General features: G+C 42.4%; 1 protein-coding gene across 8 annotated transcripts in view; it reads right to left on the bottom strand.

Annotated features, from left to right (window-relative positions):
* Positions 1-17776, bottom strand: part of auts2a (activator of transcription and developmental regulator AUTS2 a) — a 478003-nt gene that overhangs the window by 195802 nt on the left and 264425 nt on the right. The window contains exon 1 of one of the 8 annotated variants that reach the window (XM_067607424.1): positions 16639-16904. The exons of the other annotated variants lie outside the window; for them this stretch is intronic. Within the exon in view, the coding sequence (XP_067463525.1) occupies positions 16639-16686 (48 nt within the window). The 5' untranslated portion in view covers positions 16687-16904. Of the gene's footprint in view, positions 1-16638; positions 16905-17776 lie in introns of those variants that run through there. 8 annotated transcript variants of the gene reach the window in all.

Raw genomic sequence — 17776 nt, forward strand, 5'->3', positions numbered from 1 at the left:
AAAATGGCTGATTTCCTGTCTGGCAAATAAATTTTAAAAATATGTATTATGACCAGAATGATGAGAGCAATAATCCCACTGAATTTCATGAATCCCAACATGGCCCTGTGTTTGGGGAAGCTATGGAGCCTGAGCCCAATCACTACAGAACTTTGCAATTTTCACCAGTTCTGACGTGTGTGCCAATTTTGTTGAGTTTTCAAGTATCCCAAACCTTTCAAAAATGAAATGCCGTAGGGGAAGAATAATAATCTTTAAAAACATCTTTAAAAACAATAAGTTCCCTGCATTTTCAGTGCCAGGAACCGTTGAGCCATGGCACTTTCGTGCTGAGGCCCTAATTATCTGACATGGGTGGTTCTGATGCAAGGCAGCAGGCGGCACAATGACCAACTCCACCAGCAGTTATCTGATACAATTACAACACACAAATTACAACATAGAGCAATCAGCACAAAAAATAATGAAACACACAGTGCTCACAACAAGTTAAACAGGAACGGCCGGGGCCAGCCAGTGATCGATATCAGGGGTATCTGCTGAGCTTGGACTTATGATAATAGAGGCAGGAGTGGAAGAGCAAGGAAATACATAAACAAAATAAATGAGAGGAAGGCTCCAGTGCAGAGAGCTGACTTCTTAGAGGAAATACAAGAACTGTGAGTTTTACTAAGGAAGTGAATGGGCCAACGGGGAGCTGTGCTTTAAATTGATCAATCAGAACCCCTGCTGACCAGAAAACCAGAAAATGTCAAGACAGACAGAGAAGCTTTACTCACACTTTCAAAATTTCTTTCCATCACCACAGTGTCTCCAACCTGTAACTGTTCTCTTTCAGCCATGCGGGATTCTGACACTCTGTCTATCATCACGTGAGGGGAAGCACATAGTGAATGCAGAGCACATGTGACTATGGGTGAGAAGATAAACAAGGAGGGCAACTAAATATTTCACTGCACTTACAATGCATGCTTGTTAAGCAAATATATTTGGTTAACACATCTTGGTGACACTGAGACCTGTCAGCCTCTGTCAGGCAGTCTAAACCCTCAGTGGTCTGTGTGACAGCAATAGGAATGCTTGTTGCCCAATGTTGCATTGCTTTCCTGTAGCAACACAGGGGCCTGGTAGTAAGTGGATTTCACACTTTGGCTGAATTCAGATCAGCTCACACACAGACAAGTGTGCGCACACACACACACACACACACACACACAAAGAAAACACAAGACCTGTGGGCAGAGGGTCCTCCACAACACTGTAGCCTCCTCCCTGCCCATGCATAATGCATGAGAACATGTAAATACGTTATTCCGCGCATGCATTAATGATCACGGAGAAACTCGCAATCTAAGCACCAGGGCAATTAATAAAAGATGGCGCACAGATAAAGGTCCATACCTCCCCCGTCTCCAAAACCTCCTCCCCACCCTCCCCCACCACTTGATCCACTGAGACACATTTCATGCCAATTCTTAACCTTGTTTTATTTCTGTGCTGCTTGGGGGTGTGGTGCAGCTGGAATAGAGCTGAATAATGAATGGAGGCTATCAGAGTGCCCGACTACAGTAGAGAAAGTCTGCTTCACAGAAGATACAGCATGGATTCATACACGCATGCGCACGCACACACACACATACACATACACAACTCCTTATCGGATGCTCTGGGGAGGAAGTGAGGGGTTAACTGGTCTCTGGGGAGCTGTGAAATGAGGGCTTCATAGCCTGGAGACGGTGCATAAAACATCAACTCCAAACACACAGACAAAAAACACATTCATCTTGCAAGGCACAAACAGTGCAAATAGAGACTTTTTAGTGAATGTTTTGGGCCGAGTCCTGCCTCAGCCTTCATGTCTGGCTACAGTGGAAAGAAACAAATACTATAAAGCTGATGATACACTAGAAAATAAATTGGAAATTCACATAGGCGATATGGTGTTTGTGCGACTGAAACAAAAACTCCAGCATTCGGCTTCAGTCATCACAATTGTGGGAATTGCAGCACTGTCACAAGTCTGTCCTTTGTATGTGCACTAGGGGAACACCTGTAGTTTTTATTGGGTAGATGGACCAATTGTGACAACCAAGATGAATTAATTCAAAGCAACTTGGGAAGAAATCTACCATCTGAATCAGAAACCTGAATGCACAAAGATCTACTGAGATTATTGTTTTCCACATTGTACACTGTAAGTACCTGTTACTATGCACCTTATCACTGAAATGTTTTTATCTTATTTTACAGGTAGAATGGAGTCACTTAGATCCTCTATTACACCCCAGTGCCACTTACTCTGATGTCCTTCACTCACAACAAGATATTTGAACCATTGCCTTGTCTGGACATTTAGATACAGTATGGTTTATGAGAGTCTTCCAGCCCTCTTGATGTAATAAAAAGTTTTTACTAAAAGTAATGGAATCTGTCAGGCCCTAATAGCTGTGTCCCTGATTATTTTAAAACTGCTTGTGTGCATCCACTGTTAAAAAAAAAACTTGGGTTGGATCCCTCGCTCCCTCAAAATTATAGACCAATTTCCTTTTACCTTTTATATAAAATTTTTAGGAAAAATAGTGTCCAAGCAATTTCTCTCTGCACTGGAAAATAATATTTTTGAAAAGTTTCAGTCTGATTTCTGGAAGTATCACAGCACCAAGACTGCCCTGATTAAGATTACAAAGGACCTTTCAATGGCTGCTCATAATGGCATGTGCTCAGTCCTTGTACTCCTGGACGTTAGCACAGCCTTTGCCACGATAAATCACAGTATCCTGTAAGACAGACTGGAGCACTGGGTGGGGATATCTGGTACAGCTTTAGGATGGTTTTCATTTTACCTGTCCAATAGGAGGTTCTATGTCTCTTCATTATCTTTTGTTAAGTATGGTGTGCCTCAGGGGTCAGTTTTGGCACCAATTTTATTTTCCTTATTCATGCTTCCCCTTGTGCACATTATTCATAGACATGGCGTGCTTTTCATTATATTAACTATGCTTCCTCATGCACCCTCTCCTCTGTCCTCCAGCTGTGACCTGGAAACCGATCTCCCTCCGCCATCATGGAGGATCTTCCAATCCCTTAAATGCACCCGGAGGAGATGAGGAGGAGGAAGGTTTTTTTTGTTTTTTTTAATCGGACAGCGTCACCCCTTTGATCCAATGTGTTTATTGATTGGTCAGCTGATCTGACAGGACAGTAAGAGTAGAAAACTACTTGTGGAACAGGAATGACGGCACCAAAAGCAGCTGATCATATTTAATCATAAAATAAAAATTACTGAATCATGAATCAATAATGAAAACCACTATTGTAACTTTATTTCTTTCTTCATGAGCCTAAGGCTTCTCCCAACTATGTCTCAGCTCCTTCATGAAAATATGATGCCGCACAGCTGTGTGTCTCCTATAAAATCACCATGAGCCTGAAAAGGACGTCAGACTTTCACAAACCAAATAAGCAATATTTTATTCAAACATATTCTTCAGGCTACAGCTGTTTTCATTGCTCCTTTTCATTGGTTGTTCTTTCATTAATTAACAGATTTAAATGATCCATTTGTGTCTTATTCTGTGACAGCCAGATGTCGCTATAGATCTATAATCAGAGCATTTATCAGGTGTTTTACTTCCAACTATCCTGTAGAAAATATTAAGTAACAGTGTAAAATGTTGATTAATTGTACATGAATTTTAAGTTTAAATTTTAGAGTTTAAGTTTTTAACTTAATAATTTCTACATATTAATAGCTGACTTCTACATATTTGACAGTTGAGGTGCTATGCATCATGAGTAGCTGCCGTTTCCTCAAAATGGTGACGGAATGAGCGACGATGATCCCTTTGATGAATTAAATTCCTCTATCCGTCTTTTGCTGGGAGGAGCTGAGACATGAAGAAGAGACGCGAGTGAGGGAAGTGAGGAGACACATTAACATAATGAAAAGCACCTATGGTGTCTCTTTTGATTGTTATGCTGATGATACGCAGATGTACCTGCCTGTTAGATCCACACACCCTAGAATGCTGAGTTTAGTTAATGACTGCCTTTGTGATGTCAAAAACTGGACCGCCCCTCCAACATGACCCCCCCGCCCCTACTGAAAGGAACAAAATGTTTATTTATGTTATTTACCTAATTAATGTGGACACCTTACTGTAAATGCAATAAAAGCTTCATGAATAAAAAGCCAACAAGAGTAATTTATTAATGTAATCCATGCAAAAGATGAACAAACAATAACCCCAAACATCTCTTAGAATGGATTTTAAGATCTTACTGATTACTTTTAAGGTTTTTCATGGCCTCTCTCCCTGCTATATCTCTGACCTTTTGGGCAGAAGTCTTTTGTCTGTTCCAGAGGCCCGGCTGAAAACTAAATGGGACAGAGCATTTGCACTCAGGGCCCTGAGGCTCTGGAACGATCTGTCTGAGGAAATCAGGTCGGCTGAGTCAGTGATCTCTTGTAAGTCCCTTCTTAAAGCATACTTTTATCAGAAAGAGCCTTTCCTGATTTTCCCTGAGTTTTTTTTTCTCTGAACTGTCTTTTAATGCTTTTTCAATATGATGGACTTTTTGAACATGGTGGGTGGATGGGGAAAATGTTTAATAAAAGTTGTCAATCGTTTCTCAAGATCATCAAACCCCTAATCCATGCTCCTTTACTGCCACTAGAAAGATCTTTTCTGTCCAAACAAACCATTTCCTTTTCTGTTGCTGTAAAAATGGTAAAGAAATTTCTCCCGTCAGAATAATCTTTACTGGCCAAGTGTGTTTACACATACAAGGAATTTGCCTCCAGTTTAGTGGCTCTCAATGTACTTACACAGAACAACAACACAACAATCTTCTACAAATAGTGCAAATAAGTAAAGAGTGCACGGAGTGATGAGATAAATATTAAATTGGCGAAAAAAGACATTACTTTATATACATACTGTATAGTAGGTGGTTATGTACAGTATGTACAGCCTGTTCAGATATAACGTAGTAAGTGAAATGTATTGCACATTTTGCATTTTAGACTAAATATAAATATAAATTATTTGTAGGTACAGTGGGTATTATAGTGTTCCAGGGTTATTGCACAGTGCCACAGTGAGTTAACTGTTCATAAGTGTGACAGCGAGGGAGAAGAAACTGTTGCTGGTGTATAGTGCCTCTGGTAGTGCCTAGAGGGGAGAAGTTGGAACAGGTTATGTGCAGGGTGTGTGTGCAGCTCAAGGCGGGGCCCTCCCACAGGTCGACCTGTCTGTCATAAGACAGATGTGGTGTCATTAGAGCTTATGTAGTGGTCACGCCAAAAGTGATATCCCACAGTGAAACAACTCACTCTGTTACAAAACAACCAGGGATTACGTTAAGTAACCCAAGGTTTTAGTGGGCACACACGTCCTAACGAAAACTGTTTCATCCAGGTCTGTAGATGGCAGCCTCAGAAACAGTCAAAGCAGGTGTGTAGCTCCAGTTCTGACTTGTTGGTCCATCTCCTCACAGTTTTAACCACAGGCTTTGCAGATTTTAATATGTTGGGAGAAGATGAACCAGACAGTGATCAGAGAGTCCCAAAGCTGCATGGGGAAGAGAGCGATGTGTGTCACTTAATATTGTGTAGCAGTGGTCCAGTATTTTTTTATCCCTGGTGGGACACTTAACATGCTGTCTGCATTTTGTCACTTCATGGCTGAGGTTTGCTTTGTTAAAATCCCCAAGGATAATGAGAGGGAAGTCTGGCTTATCTGGTTAGCCAGGTGTTGTAAGGCCTCACTAACGCAGGCCTGAGGTGGGATGTAAACACCAACCAAAACAAAGGAGGAAAACTCCCATGGTGAATAAAACCATTTGCAGTTGATGAAAATAGTCTCTGGGTGAGGACTGCATATTTTTCTTGACAATGTATCTGTGCACCAACGTTCGTTTATGCAGAAGCAGATTCCGCATCCCTTCATTTTCTTATTATGTGATGTGCTTGGTGGAGTCGGAAGCCCGGCAGATGTACAATGCTGTCAGGGATGTTCTAACCAAGCCCAGTTTCACTGAAGCACAGGGCAGCAGATCCCTGTTCGTTCTGTTAATGAGCAGCAGTTTGTTGGGCAGAGAGCGGACATTCGCCAAATGCAATGACGGGAGCAGTGTTCAGAACCCCGACTGTCGCAGCTTAATCAGCGCTTCAGCTCACTTCCCTCACCTGCATCTCCTCTGAGCTCCACAGAGAGCTGCTGGTCCTCAGACCAAAAATCTCTGAAAAAGTTTCTGGGTGTGTAAAGACCAGTGAAAAAGTTTGTGGAGTAAACCGTCAAATATTCAACAGTTCTTCCCTGGTGAATGTGATATGAAAGGGAGTACTGAAGACTGCAAAAATAAACAAAAATAGAAAAAACACTAGACAGCGCAACACCGAGGCAGCCACCCGCGGCACCATCTTATATGTCAAATTCAATTTTTTAACAGAGTATGAGAATGAGAAAGAGGCAGAGTGAGAGGCAGATGGTTGGGGAAAGTGAAAGCTCTGCCTTGTCTACTCTTTGTTCCGCAGAGTCTGAGCTGGCCAAGCTGACAGCTCGTCAATCTAACTGACCGAAGGGACAAGATCCGAAGATGACAGCTCTTTCTCTCTCTCCCTGTCAGTCTTTGATACCTCTCACTCTCTCTCTCTGTCATTCCATCACTTGTGTGCAACCACAAGCTGACCTTTCACTGCCACCATAATTCCCCTGTCTGTCAAGCACAAAACAGGGAGAGGAAGGAGTTGCAGCTAACATTCCCCCCCCCCTCTCTCTCTTCTATGTGCTGATTTCAAGTTACAGTAATCACTGTTTATTAGCTCATTTTGCCCTTGTCATGTCCAGGAGCAGTAGCCACATATTAGAGTGATTAGACAATTAGGGCCATTACACTATTAGACTGGCCAATGTCACACATCACACATTACACTGTGGATAGAGAGAGTAGACAAAAACTCGCTCGCTTCCCCTCCATTACAGGCACTTCAACGGCTCTAAGCTGGCAGAAAATGGGCTTAATGATTGCGACTAGCGTGCACCACTGCCCTATTTAAAAACAGACTGCATTTTCTGTTCAAATTAACAGCGCGGGGGGAAAAGGCACAAAGGGGAATAGACTGTGCTAAGTAGAGAGAGAAGAAGACCTGATGTAACAAGGCTTACGCTGCAACACTAATTAACATAAGGCCCCGCGCTCATTTCCTAAAAATTTAGTTAACACCACTCACACCGCTTCATTTATCTGAGCAAATGAGCGGAGAGATGTGTATCTACTTAAGCTGCAGCAGGTCAATTACTAAAGCTAAATAATTCACAGAATGTAATATTTAGGTCCCACAAAAATCCTATTCTAAAAAAAAAACTTCTACACTGAGTAAACGCTATCATAATTAGTATAATTAAAGCATATCATGTATTAATTATTACATGGTAATTCCAGTAAAAAATAGTTTAATTCTGCGTTTGCCTACATGTGAGAGATGAGACATTCTCTGTTCTTGTTGAGCACACCAGCAATGCAAATGAACAAATTAAGCAGCGAGGGACCAGACTGAAGAATCTCTCCAGTAACCATTCATGGAAAAACTAAGCATAGCAAGTACGCTGGTGAGCTGACAAACCGTCACTCTGCTGTGTTACTAAAGGAGTCGAGGAGAGAGCAGCATAGAAGAAGAAAAGAGAAAGAGGAGAGACAAAGAAAGAGACAGAGAAGAGAAAGAGGAAGCAAAGAGAAGATGTAAAGGATAGGAAGGCAAGAAGATTAGAAGAGAGAAGATGAGAGAAGTGAGGAGAGAAGAGCCAGCATCTGGAGACTGTGAGACATCACAGCACTCTGATGGTCAACCTCTTCTCTTACAGGAGGGGTAAAAAGGGAGGGAAATCTGTTTCCTGTCATCTTCCATCTTGTCAGTCTTTGTTCAGACATCTTGCATCTCCTCCACCAGCTGTTTGCTGCCTGTGCTGACAGATGGCTGCTTCTCTTTGATATGCACTCTCCTCTGGCCCGCTCTCCACCACACTCTTCTCTCCCCTCCCCTCACTGGGTAAAAGTTTTAGGGGAAAAAGCCAACCTGGCGTATGAGTTTTGCTTAATGCAGGGAAAGCTAGTTGTTCACACTGAGAAACTGTTGGCCATTTGCAGAACATAATGGTGTTTAATAAACAGACTTTTCCCCAATGTCCTGATGGAAAATAATGATCTAGACATTATGCGTTTGAATGTGGGAGTGTGTCCACGTGTGTGTATCTGTTCCACAGCGTTGGCCAAGTTAGACGGATTTTGAGCCAAGCCTCACTCAGGGGGGAGGCTGCTGAAAAAAGCATAGGATTGTTTCTTTGGACTGTACCAGCGTAGACTGGTATTGCCAGACAGTTACACAAGTTTACATTTAAACAAAAAGCAATTGTTGGGTTTCGCTCTCCGGCAGTCTGCGAGCATGTGATCCATCCTTCCATAAATCTGTGACATTCCCATAGCTCACATTGCCAGGCTGCCCCTCTGTGTATGTGTCCATCTGCGTGAAGCAACCCTACCCTGCATGTGAGCATGTGCACGGGACAACAGAGGGCTCTTTGAGCCGGGGTACCAGGGTCTGCCCATGCGACTCAGGCAGCTCAACTATGGGAACCATCCCTGTGCCCAGTCATCCAGCAGGCTGAAACCAGAGCTGCTCAGGAGCGGGCAGCAGACGGCAGGCAGGACCCGGCATTCCAGTGGGAATTTCACAGGGGCTAATGAGCTCTGGGAGAACTCCTCTGAGGAGAAAATGAGGCACATATTGCCTGTGCAGCTCCACATACTGTACACCTTTACTCAGTGCCACGAGTACTGATACATCTCTGCTATCTATATTTATATGGCAGCCTTATTAGGCTGCAAGCTAAGAGAATATTGATTTAGTCCCAGTGAAATGTATAAAACTTAATATTTCAGTCCTGGTTTATTTTGTCACACCTGTGGTTAGCAGTGGTAACAGCAAGCGCGTTTTAGTAATATAACTTCTGGAGTTCTGTTAGAATTGACACGTGTATCGACCACTGAGGGCAGCAAACATGCGTTTAGCATGTAAGTAAAGAAAAGCAACTCACCGCTGAGAAGATTCATCACATTACACTGTTTTCACAAAGATGACTGAGAAAGACTGTCAACAATCTCATCACATGATTGAATGTCATCTTCCACATAAAAGGAAAACACATGAATGCACCAACTTTTGTCTTCTGTACACAGTTTGTATCCTGTATTAGAGAATGCTTTTTGCTGAGAAAATACTAACTAGTATCAAAAGAAGGTTTGACATACAAGAAATACAAAGGGAGGTTATTTTGGAATTACTGATTTGGCATCAAACTGTATCTAAACACTGCAGGTAAAAGTAGATATATTGTGTTTGTGACAGTGCAACCTGTGATTAGAGCAGTCGATTCTATGAATCATCATTTCTAGTTAAATAAACTCCAGTTTGAGAACCATGATGTAGAAACTGAAATAATAGTCTAGGTTGTTTATAAGAGATGGAGATAAAAGGCGACAGGCAAAAGCATACAGCCTGTGTGGGTGAAAGTTGTCTTTCCAGTTGGCTAGGCATCCAGTCATTCGCTCCATCCATCTGTCAGGCCTGTCCCTAGTGGCTACACTGAGGGCTCGCTCTCTCCTCCGCTCTCTCTGGCCTGCAATTGTTCAGTGATCCAGACACTGGTCAGCCGCTCCCTCTCTGCATTCTGTCTTCCACTGAGGAGGCTGGAGACCAGAGACACAGTGGCAAGCACTGCCTTGTTACAGCCCACTCACCGTGTTTACATCCAGCAAATTAACACAAACATGGCAGGGGGATATGAGATCCTGCCGGGGGCCTGAACCCTGCAGCAACTGCCACTAACATCACACACACACACACACACACAGTAGAGAGACATACTGCTACTGTGACATCAGAAATCCCCAACAATATCCATAGCTGGTGTCACAATCCTGACACCATACGTCAGTCTTCTTCTACAGAGTGTCTACAATCATTTAAACTTAAGAGTTCAATTTGGATCAAACTTAACAAAAAAAAAAAAAAAAAAAATTAAATAAAAGTTTGCTATTTAAAAAAGTCTGAGTATGTCTCTCTTGGTGGTCCATTTAGGAAAGCTCTGGGTTTAGAGAGACTCTGTCGTTATCGTCCTGCCTGGACAGCCTCCTCATCTGTTTAACCACCAAATATTTCAGTTATACTGTATGCTCGTCCACTTTGAAGCTTAGCATAAGCAGGAACACAAGATGCCCCGCAAAGCCACTTAGCTCTTCATAAACAAACAGATCTAACAGAGTGAAAATCTGACTAGTCAAGCTACTTTACTCCCTCTAAGCTTCTGTTGTCTCCTCTGTGGCGGAGGCTTTTGTCTGACAGATGTTTACAGGGGATGGGCGATGTTTCCTCGCTGCGTGCTGCCTGGGAAAACATCTGGAGTTTGCAGGGATTTACCAGTAATCCCTTCGGCAAGCTGTGGAGCGCTCCCCTAGAATTTCAATGTGTCTGTAAAGTAAGCAAGCTTTTCTGGAAAAAAAAAAAAAAAAAGCTGACGGGGCCCGCTTTGCGACAAGCATTCCCGGGGTCAAGAGTTCTGTAAGCCTCTTACCGCTCCAGCTTTTAAGCATAAATAAATTAAACTGGCTTGGTTAAAATGGCTCCAATAAACTCTCATTAAAGTCCTCCAAGCGTGGACGGATGGGCAGAGGGATAAAACTTTCATGCAGATCAACCCATTCATTATTTGACGAGAAGGGAACAGCTTTTGCTATTGGGATGGTGACACTGGAGGAATCCTCTGAAGCAGCGAAACACAATTAGACGCAAGCTACAAACCTATACGCAGACCAGCCAACAATAGTGTCCCCAATGGACTCCTAATGGAAGATTATATTCTTCAAGAATAGTCCACAGGAATGTACATGTATAGTGTTGGTTTCAACCTTCTCCCTGAGTTTGTGTTTGAAATAGGCGATACCACCCAAGAGAGGTTTCCACACCATGTCCCTCTCATAACATACTGTGGCATCATCAGAGACTGCAATGAGCCTCCCTTAATGATAACCCACACCCCACTCTCTGGTTTTCACAGTCATTATAGTCATTACAGTCACCCCCCTACTAATCAACAAACCAAGCCGGGCACACAGGCACAGTAAATACAGATTCAATATACAATCTACAGCCCCTCTCTGTATGTGGGAACACATCTTACACAGCACAAGCTGCTCTAACAGGCCTCATCAATGTAACAGCTGGGACCTGTGATTTAGCCAATTGTGAGTAAATTAGTTATCAGCCAATTACAATTAGTAACAATATCATGCCAATAAATGTTATCCCAGCCAAATCTATTTCTATAATATTTTAGAATATAATTATTTTAGCCTTCCATTTTTTTAATTATCTAAATAGTACATTAAAATAAAGTAAAGTAAATTAAAGGCAACAAATACTGGCAGGCTGTGATTGGGCAAACTGAGTAGCGGAGAGGATTCCATGTTGTTATGGAGAAACAAAGGCATGGATGCTGCTAAACTAAGCCCAGTTTAAAGTGAACCAGTAGGCATATAAATCATCAAATGTAATGAAAAGTTTGTTTAAATGTTTAAATGTAGTAACAGGAGCCTTGCATGTGTCACTTTGTAGAAAACATGATCTAAATGAAAAAAAGAGATCCAAAATAAATACAGATCATTCAAGATGAATATGGTGCTGTGTGTGGGACACAATGTATAAAACCAAAGAATCTACAAGAAACATCAACATGCTGTGTTTCTACAGCACAGAAAGCTTTTCATCAATTTACTGTACACATACTTACCACAATAAACAGATTGAAGTCGACAATATAAACGGTCAACCAGCGTCAGTGTTGCCAAACGGGAGCTTGGCGACAAACTTCCCCTACAGCATACTGGAGATTCTCTTAGATTCACATAAAATATGGCTGAAGGACTTATCTGCTTATAGACAACTTCCTCTTACTGATCAGTGGTAAAAGAAACTAAGTACATTTACTCAAGTCCTGTACTTTATATTATTTACAGTATTTCCACTTCATTCTACTTCCTACTTCACTACATATTGTGGTAAGGGAATGTATTTTACTTTTTACTTTACTGTATTTCATAGATTCGTTACTTTTCAGATGAAGATTTGACATTAAAAGACATGTGATAAGAAAATAAGATACATTGCATTACTTAAGATTAAACCAGTGGCTCCCAACCTTCTTGGCTTGTGACCCTTTCTTCAGACCGAAAATGGCGGAACGTGAAAAAACTGCACCAGGCTCGGCAAAAAAGCACAGTGGTCGTCTGGCAAAAATTTGAACCGGGCTCAACTTTTGCAACAACGCAACCCGACATCATCCAGAAAGGCGCTGCGTTGGCCAATCACATACATGCAAGCACACATTCCTGGATGTTTTTAACGACTATTTACCTTGCGATGGTAGCGATAACTTTCCAGACTTGTAAAATCCTGTCTGAAAGTACTCTGAACCGCGTTGCAGTGTTTTGGCTTCTGATAACTCCTTAAATGTAATTAATCTGTAACTACAGCTCGACTTCCTCAATCGTATTTCTTTATCTCACCGGTACCTCAAAAAGCACACCCTCCCACCATCACAGCCCCTTGTACTGTTTTATTGCAGGGCAGTTTTCAGTCTGAATGCCGCCTGAGGAAACATTGTCTGGTTGGGGCCCTTTGTCACATTTTATGTCTATGAGTTGTTAGCTGTTCCACCATAGAGACATTCCCCCTCTAAGCTTCTGAGATGATTTCATTTAAATATCTGTTCAAGACCCAAGGAACCAACAGCCAAGGCCCATTAATTATCTCCAAACCCCTCACATTTATTTTGTGACCCACTGGAAGGGCCCTGAGCCATACATTGGGAACCATTGGACTTATTGTATATAAAATAATTGGAAGTAACTCACACACATTAATGCAACAGTATTAACAATATAATATCATATACAATCATCTGTCAGTCACAGGGGCCGGTAATTTTACTTTTGATACTTCAAGTACATTTTTCTGGTAAAACCTCTGTAATGAACAATTTACACAGAGTGGTTTTAGTACTTTTACTTAAGTAAGGTCTTCCTTCCACTCTGCCTGTGGCTCTTTATGTGTATTTTTCCTGTTCCTGTGTAGGAGGCAGTCAGATTTTGTCAGGAGGATGAGCCACACCTCAATTAACTCCTCTTGATTACTGAAAGAGGGCGGGATATATCAGTTCTCTCTCTCCGCCAAGCAAGCAGGGGTTTGTTTGGTTGTGTTTTGGGTTTCATTAGATTTGCTTTTCACCTTACCACTTGCATACATTTCTCACATCCATGCACAACACCATGGCACGATGTTAATGTGTGTATAGTTTACTATTAGTTAAATACATTTGTTTTACTTTCATCCATGATTATTTGTGTGGTCTTCCTTGAGCTGGTTCATCACAGTGATGAATGATAAAAGACTACTGCATCAACCAGTGAATATTGAAATCCTTACAGACAAAAGCACTTATAATTTGAGGATAATACACCAAACTGTAACCAGCTATCTGTGTGAGCTTATGAAACAACAATGTACACTGTACACTCATAAAGGCATCAGTCAAAATGTAACTGTATCTCTCCAAGTGCAGCCATCTGGCCATGGGAGAGGCCAGAGTTAACACACCAATCACAGGGCACTCAGTGTGTGTTAAATTGAATTAGTCCAGTGTGAGTCAGGTCGCTGTTCGCCCTCTGTGGGTCTGCGGCCCCAGAAATGGCCCACTGGGGGTCCTGGCACTGGCTTAGAGGACAAAGAGCTGCAAGCAGCAGACACACAGAGCAGGACTACAGTGTTGTGTTCTCTTTCCACTCGGAGCAATGTAACCCACCTCCAGCCTCCCTCCAGTCTCTACCTCCCCCCTCCCTCTCCCTCTCATACCCTCTCACTTCAGCACATGAGCCCACACACAGGGGTAGCAATTACCCTTTCCCCAGACGTGGATGACCCCGGGTTCTTGACCCAGAAGCCACCATGCTTCGTGCCCTTCTCACCCCTTCTCTTTGGCGAGCGAGGGAGGCGGGGGCGAAAGGAAAGACAGGCACTCAGTCAAAAATGGCAGTGCTTGTTTAAGGTCACTTCCTATTCGCATGCTGCTGAAAGCGTGCCTGTCAATCACACGTAATCACACGGAGGCTGGCTGCTCCTGAGGCGAGACAGCTGGGAGCAGGAAAAGCAGACGGCTGCATAAGCCCTTCTTCTCCTCCGACACAAACTCAGCTTTCGCCCCAGAACCCCATAAGCACTGACACACACACACACACATCCTGTTCTTGTGTATACTTTCTTTTAACTGGGAACATGGACATGGGGAAAAATAGAAGTATAGGAAAGGCAGTCCACCTAGGAGATACAACACAAGCTGATGAAACTGTTGAATTTTTCATATTTTTGCAGTAAAAATACCATCTGGAGCTTTTGCAATTGATCAAAGTACTGCAAATTAGAGATATCTCTGATTCAATGAGGCTTGTAAAAAGTCAGCTCAACTGTTAACTTTATCTCTTCGTTCCTTCACTCACAAAGATCACTGAGGTAAAACTCGACCAGTTATCTTGTCACGCCTCTTTCCGTTTCAATTCCCCCCACTTTCTTCCTACTTTCTTTGGATCAAATGTGAAGTGGAAATGTTCTCACTTAACTTGGCCAGATGTGATGGGAGAAGCAGTGATTGGAAGGAAAAGGAGCATGGTACTGAACTCCTTTTTCCACTTTTATTCCAGACACTGCCAGTGAACATCCGTGCTGTTGTCATGGTTGCTTGGACTTGTTTTTATTGCTGTGTCTTTGTCCAGTTTCACAGCAACATTTCTCTCTGATGGGACATCTTTACTTTGGCATATGGATTGTAGAGCAGGCTCATCTGCTGACCAACACTACAGTAAAGTCTCCACCTATTTCTAGTAATGTCACTTAGCAGTTTTTGTATAAACTTTGTAAAACTAAGTTTGAGTGTGTGCCTTTTAATAAGAAGCTGAAAATTACAAATTGGTAATATACAATGTATCTGTGTGGTGAAATATGATTTGACAGCAGTGAGGAGGAAACGTCTCTAGAAAGGTTCTGGTTCTAAAAGATGAAAAGAGCGGCCATCTTCTCACTTCTCCACATCAAGACTGCTCAGGAACAAAATGGCAGACCAGATGGAAACAGAGCACCTCGGGCACCGACAGATGCTCCCATGAGGCCACTTGGCACACTCTCACTTATCCACCATAATAAGCCTGAAACAGCAAAGCCAGTCAAGCACACTGTTATTTCATATATTTATAGCGCCAAATTTTTTAAACAAACTGTAAGAAGTGAGGCATCAACCACAGTAAACAGAACTCTGCCTGGTCGTGTTTTATGTAATGAGATAGTTTTATCGATCCTGCGGGGCAGACACCTGACGCTGAGAAGCGAACCTGATCAGCGTACGGGGTCATCACCGAAACCGTTAGTCGTGACACAAAGAGAGACGAGGCATGAACGGGAGCTTGGCTTAACGGCCGGCCAGCTGACTGACTGGATGGTTGCTGGTAGCTGACGTCTGGCTAAATGACTGGTTAACGAACTGAAGGTAATTGTAACTGTATCTGTCTTCATTAGCACAGCAACGAACACTTGAGAAAGTGCTAGTGGCTGGCCCAAAGCTTGGCTTTCACGGTGTAATACCATCCACACACGGAAGAGCACTACTGAGGACTTATCTCTCCTCAGATTCAATTCCATTAAACAAGCTATAGGATCAGACGATGACATCACTCACTGCGATGAAACTTTACCACATCACAAGAGAGGGCCGCGGCATCATCATGCACTTTCTAGAACAGGCAATGTATATAGAAGTATATATATTTAAAGTGAATGTATCTTATTTTATACAATTTTACACTAAGTTTGAATGAAGAGCTTGAACTTTTTCATAAATGCTTAAACTTTTTAATAAATGCTAATGGGAAGCGTGCCGCAGGCCTATTGATATTATGCGTGCTACAGGTAGCCAAAGTCATTTCTATTTGTAAAAAAAAAAAATCTGGGATGTTCTTGAGACTACAGAATCTCATTCACATTTTGGCAACAAGGGTTCTGAACTCAAATATGAGCACATGTATTGAAAAAAAAAAGAATGGTATAAATGCTTTTGCAGTTTCTTGGCTTAAACGACATTTGCCTGAAGCACGCACGGCACTTATATAACACACAATACCATCAAACAAATGCCATTAGACATAGCATGTTTGCAGTGTATTAGTCTGCCTTTAACCGAAATACTGTATTTACGGGAAGAAGCACTGTCAGCAGCCAGGAGTCAATATTCCCATGGGCAAAATTACACAGAGAACATTCGCATTTAACCTCCACTTTACCACAGGCCTACAAACCTAAGCTCCACTATGAATTTAAAACAGCCACTGAGAAAAGATGAAGAATGTCTGGAAAGAGTATCCATGCACAACTAACTAATTCAACATTTTCATGGGCAATCAATATCATATGGTTATATATTAGCCAAGACACTCTGAGTAGAGGAATAAGGCCAGGAAAAAAAATTCAACATATGAACTTACCTTCTCGTTGTATTTGAACTTGACATAGAACCAACTGGACTTGATCATCCTTCTCTCCTCTGTTCCTGAATGATTCAGTGTGCCGAGGGAAAGTCTAAGTCTCCTCCAAAGACTGATGTTGAATGTGCAGTGCGGTGACACTTGAAATGTTTCAGCTACTTTATCCTGCTGGTCTTTGTGCTTGCTCTTTCTCGCTCTGTGTCTGACTTCTAAGCCTGCTACCGTTTCTCCCACTCCCTCGTCTTCGTGGTGTAGTGTGGTGTGCGGTGTGTGTGTGTTTGTGTGTGTGTGTGTGTGTGTGCGTGAGTGAGTGCGTGCGTAGTGTGTGTGTGGCGTGGCGGGCTTGGAAGGCTGACAAGAGAGCTCCTCAGATGGGCTTCAGCTGTGGTGGCAGATGCCAGAAGAGGAGAATGTTTCCCTTCTGACTGAACAAACTCTAAAGACTGGAGCGCCAACCTCCCTCGCTGCCCTCTCCCTCTCTCCCTCTAACTTTCTTTTTCCTGTCTATCCTACTTGCTCCCTTTCTCTGCCTCTCTTGCTCCTTTTTTGAAAATTTTCGAGCCATTTGCTCACTCAATGTCTCCCCCCAGTGCTCTCTTTTATGCACCGTTAAGCTCTTTCAGTCTGACCTTGTTTAACCCCCTTCTGTATCTATTTCAATCTTGCATTTCTCTGCCCTTTGTAAAGTAACACTGTCTGCTTTATTATTTCTACAGACAGCAGCCCCTGATGTTGGTCTGACCCTGAAGGCGAAGCGTTCCCACGAGCCAAATAAACTCTGACGGCTGAACAAATGTGCCTCCAAAATGCTCTGTCAAATGCAGTTATGTGGAGGTCTGATTGGTTACAGCTCAACTCTGCATGACAGCTTCAAATATTTACAAGTATTCCACAAAGGATTATTGTTAGTGTGTGTTGTGATACTCCTACTTCATAAAATGCCAGCCACAGGCTCACTTGCATACAATTCAGCCTTTGAAGATCTGAGTCTGAATTTGAACCAATGTGGCACATTCACAGTGTTCTTCATTTCACTTAAAATGTTACTAACAATACTTAGCATCTATTGATTGTAATATTTCTTAACCAAAATAACCACAGGGCCACATTCTGTGTTTTCTCAGAGCATTTTTACAAA

The sequence above is a fragment of the Thunnus thynnus genome, chromosome 13 (genome assembly GCF_963924715.1).
Source record: "Thunnus thynnus chromosome 13, fThuThy2.1, whole genome shotgun sequence".
NCBI classification, from domain to species: Eukaryota; Metazoa; Chordata; class Actinopteri; order Scombriformes; family Scombridae; genus Thunnus; species Thunnus thynnus.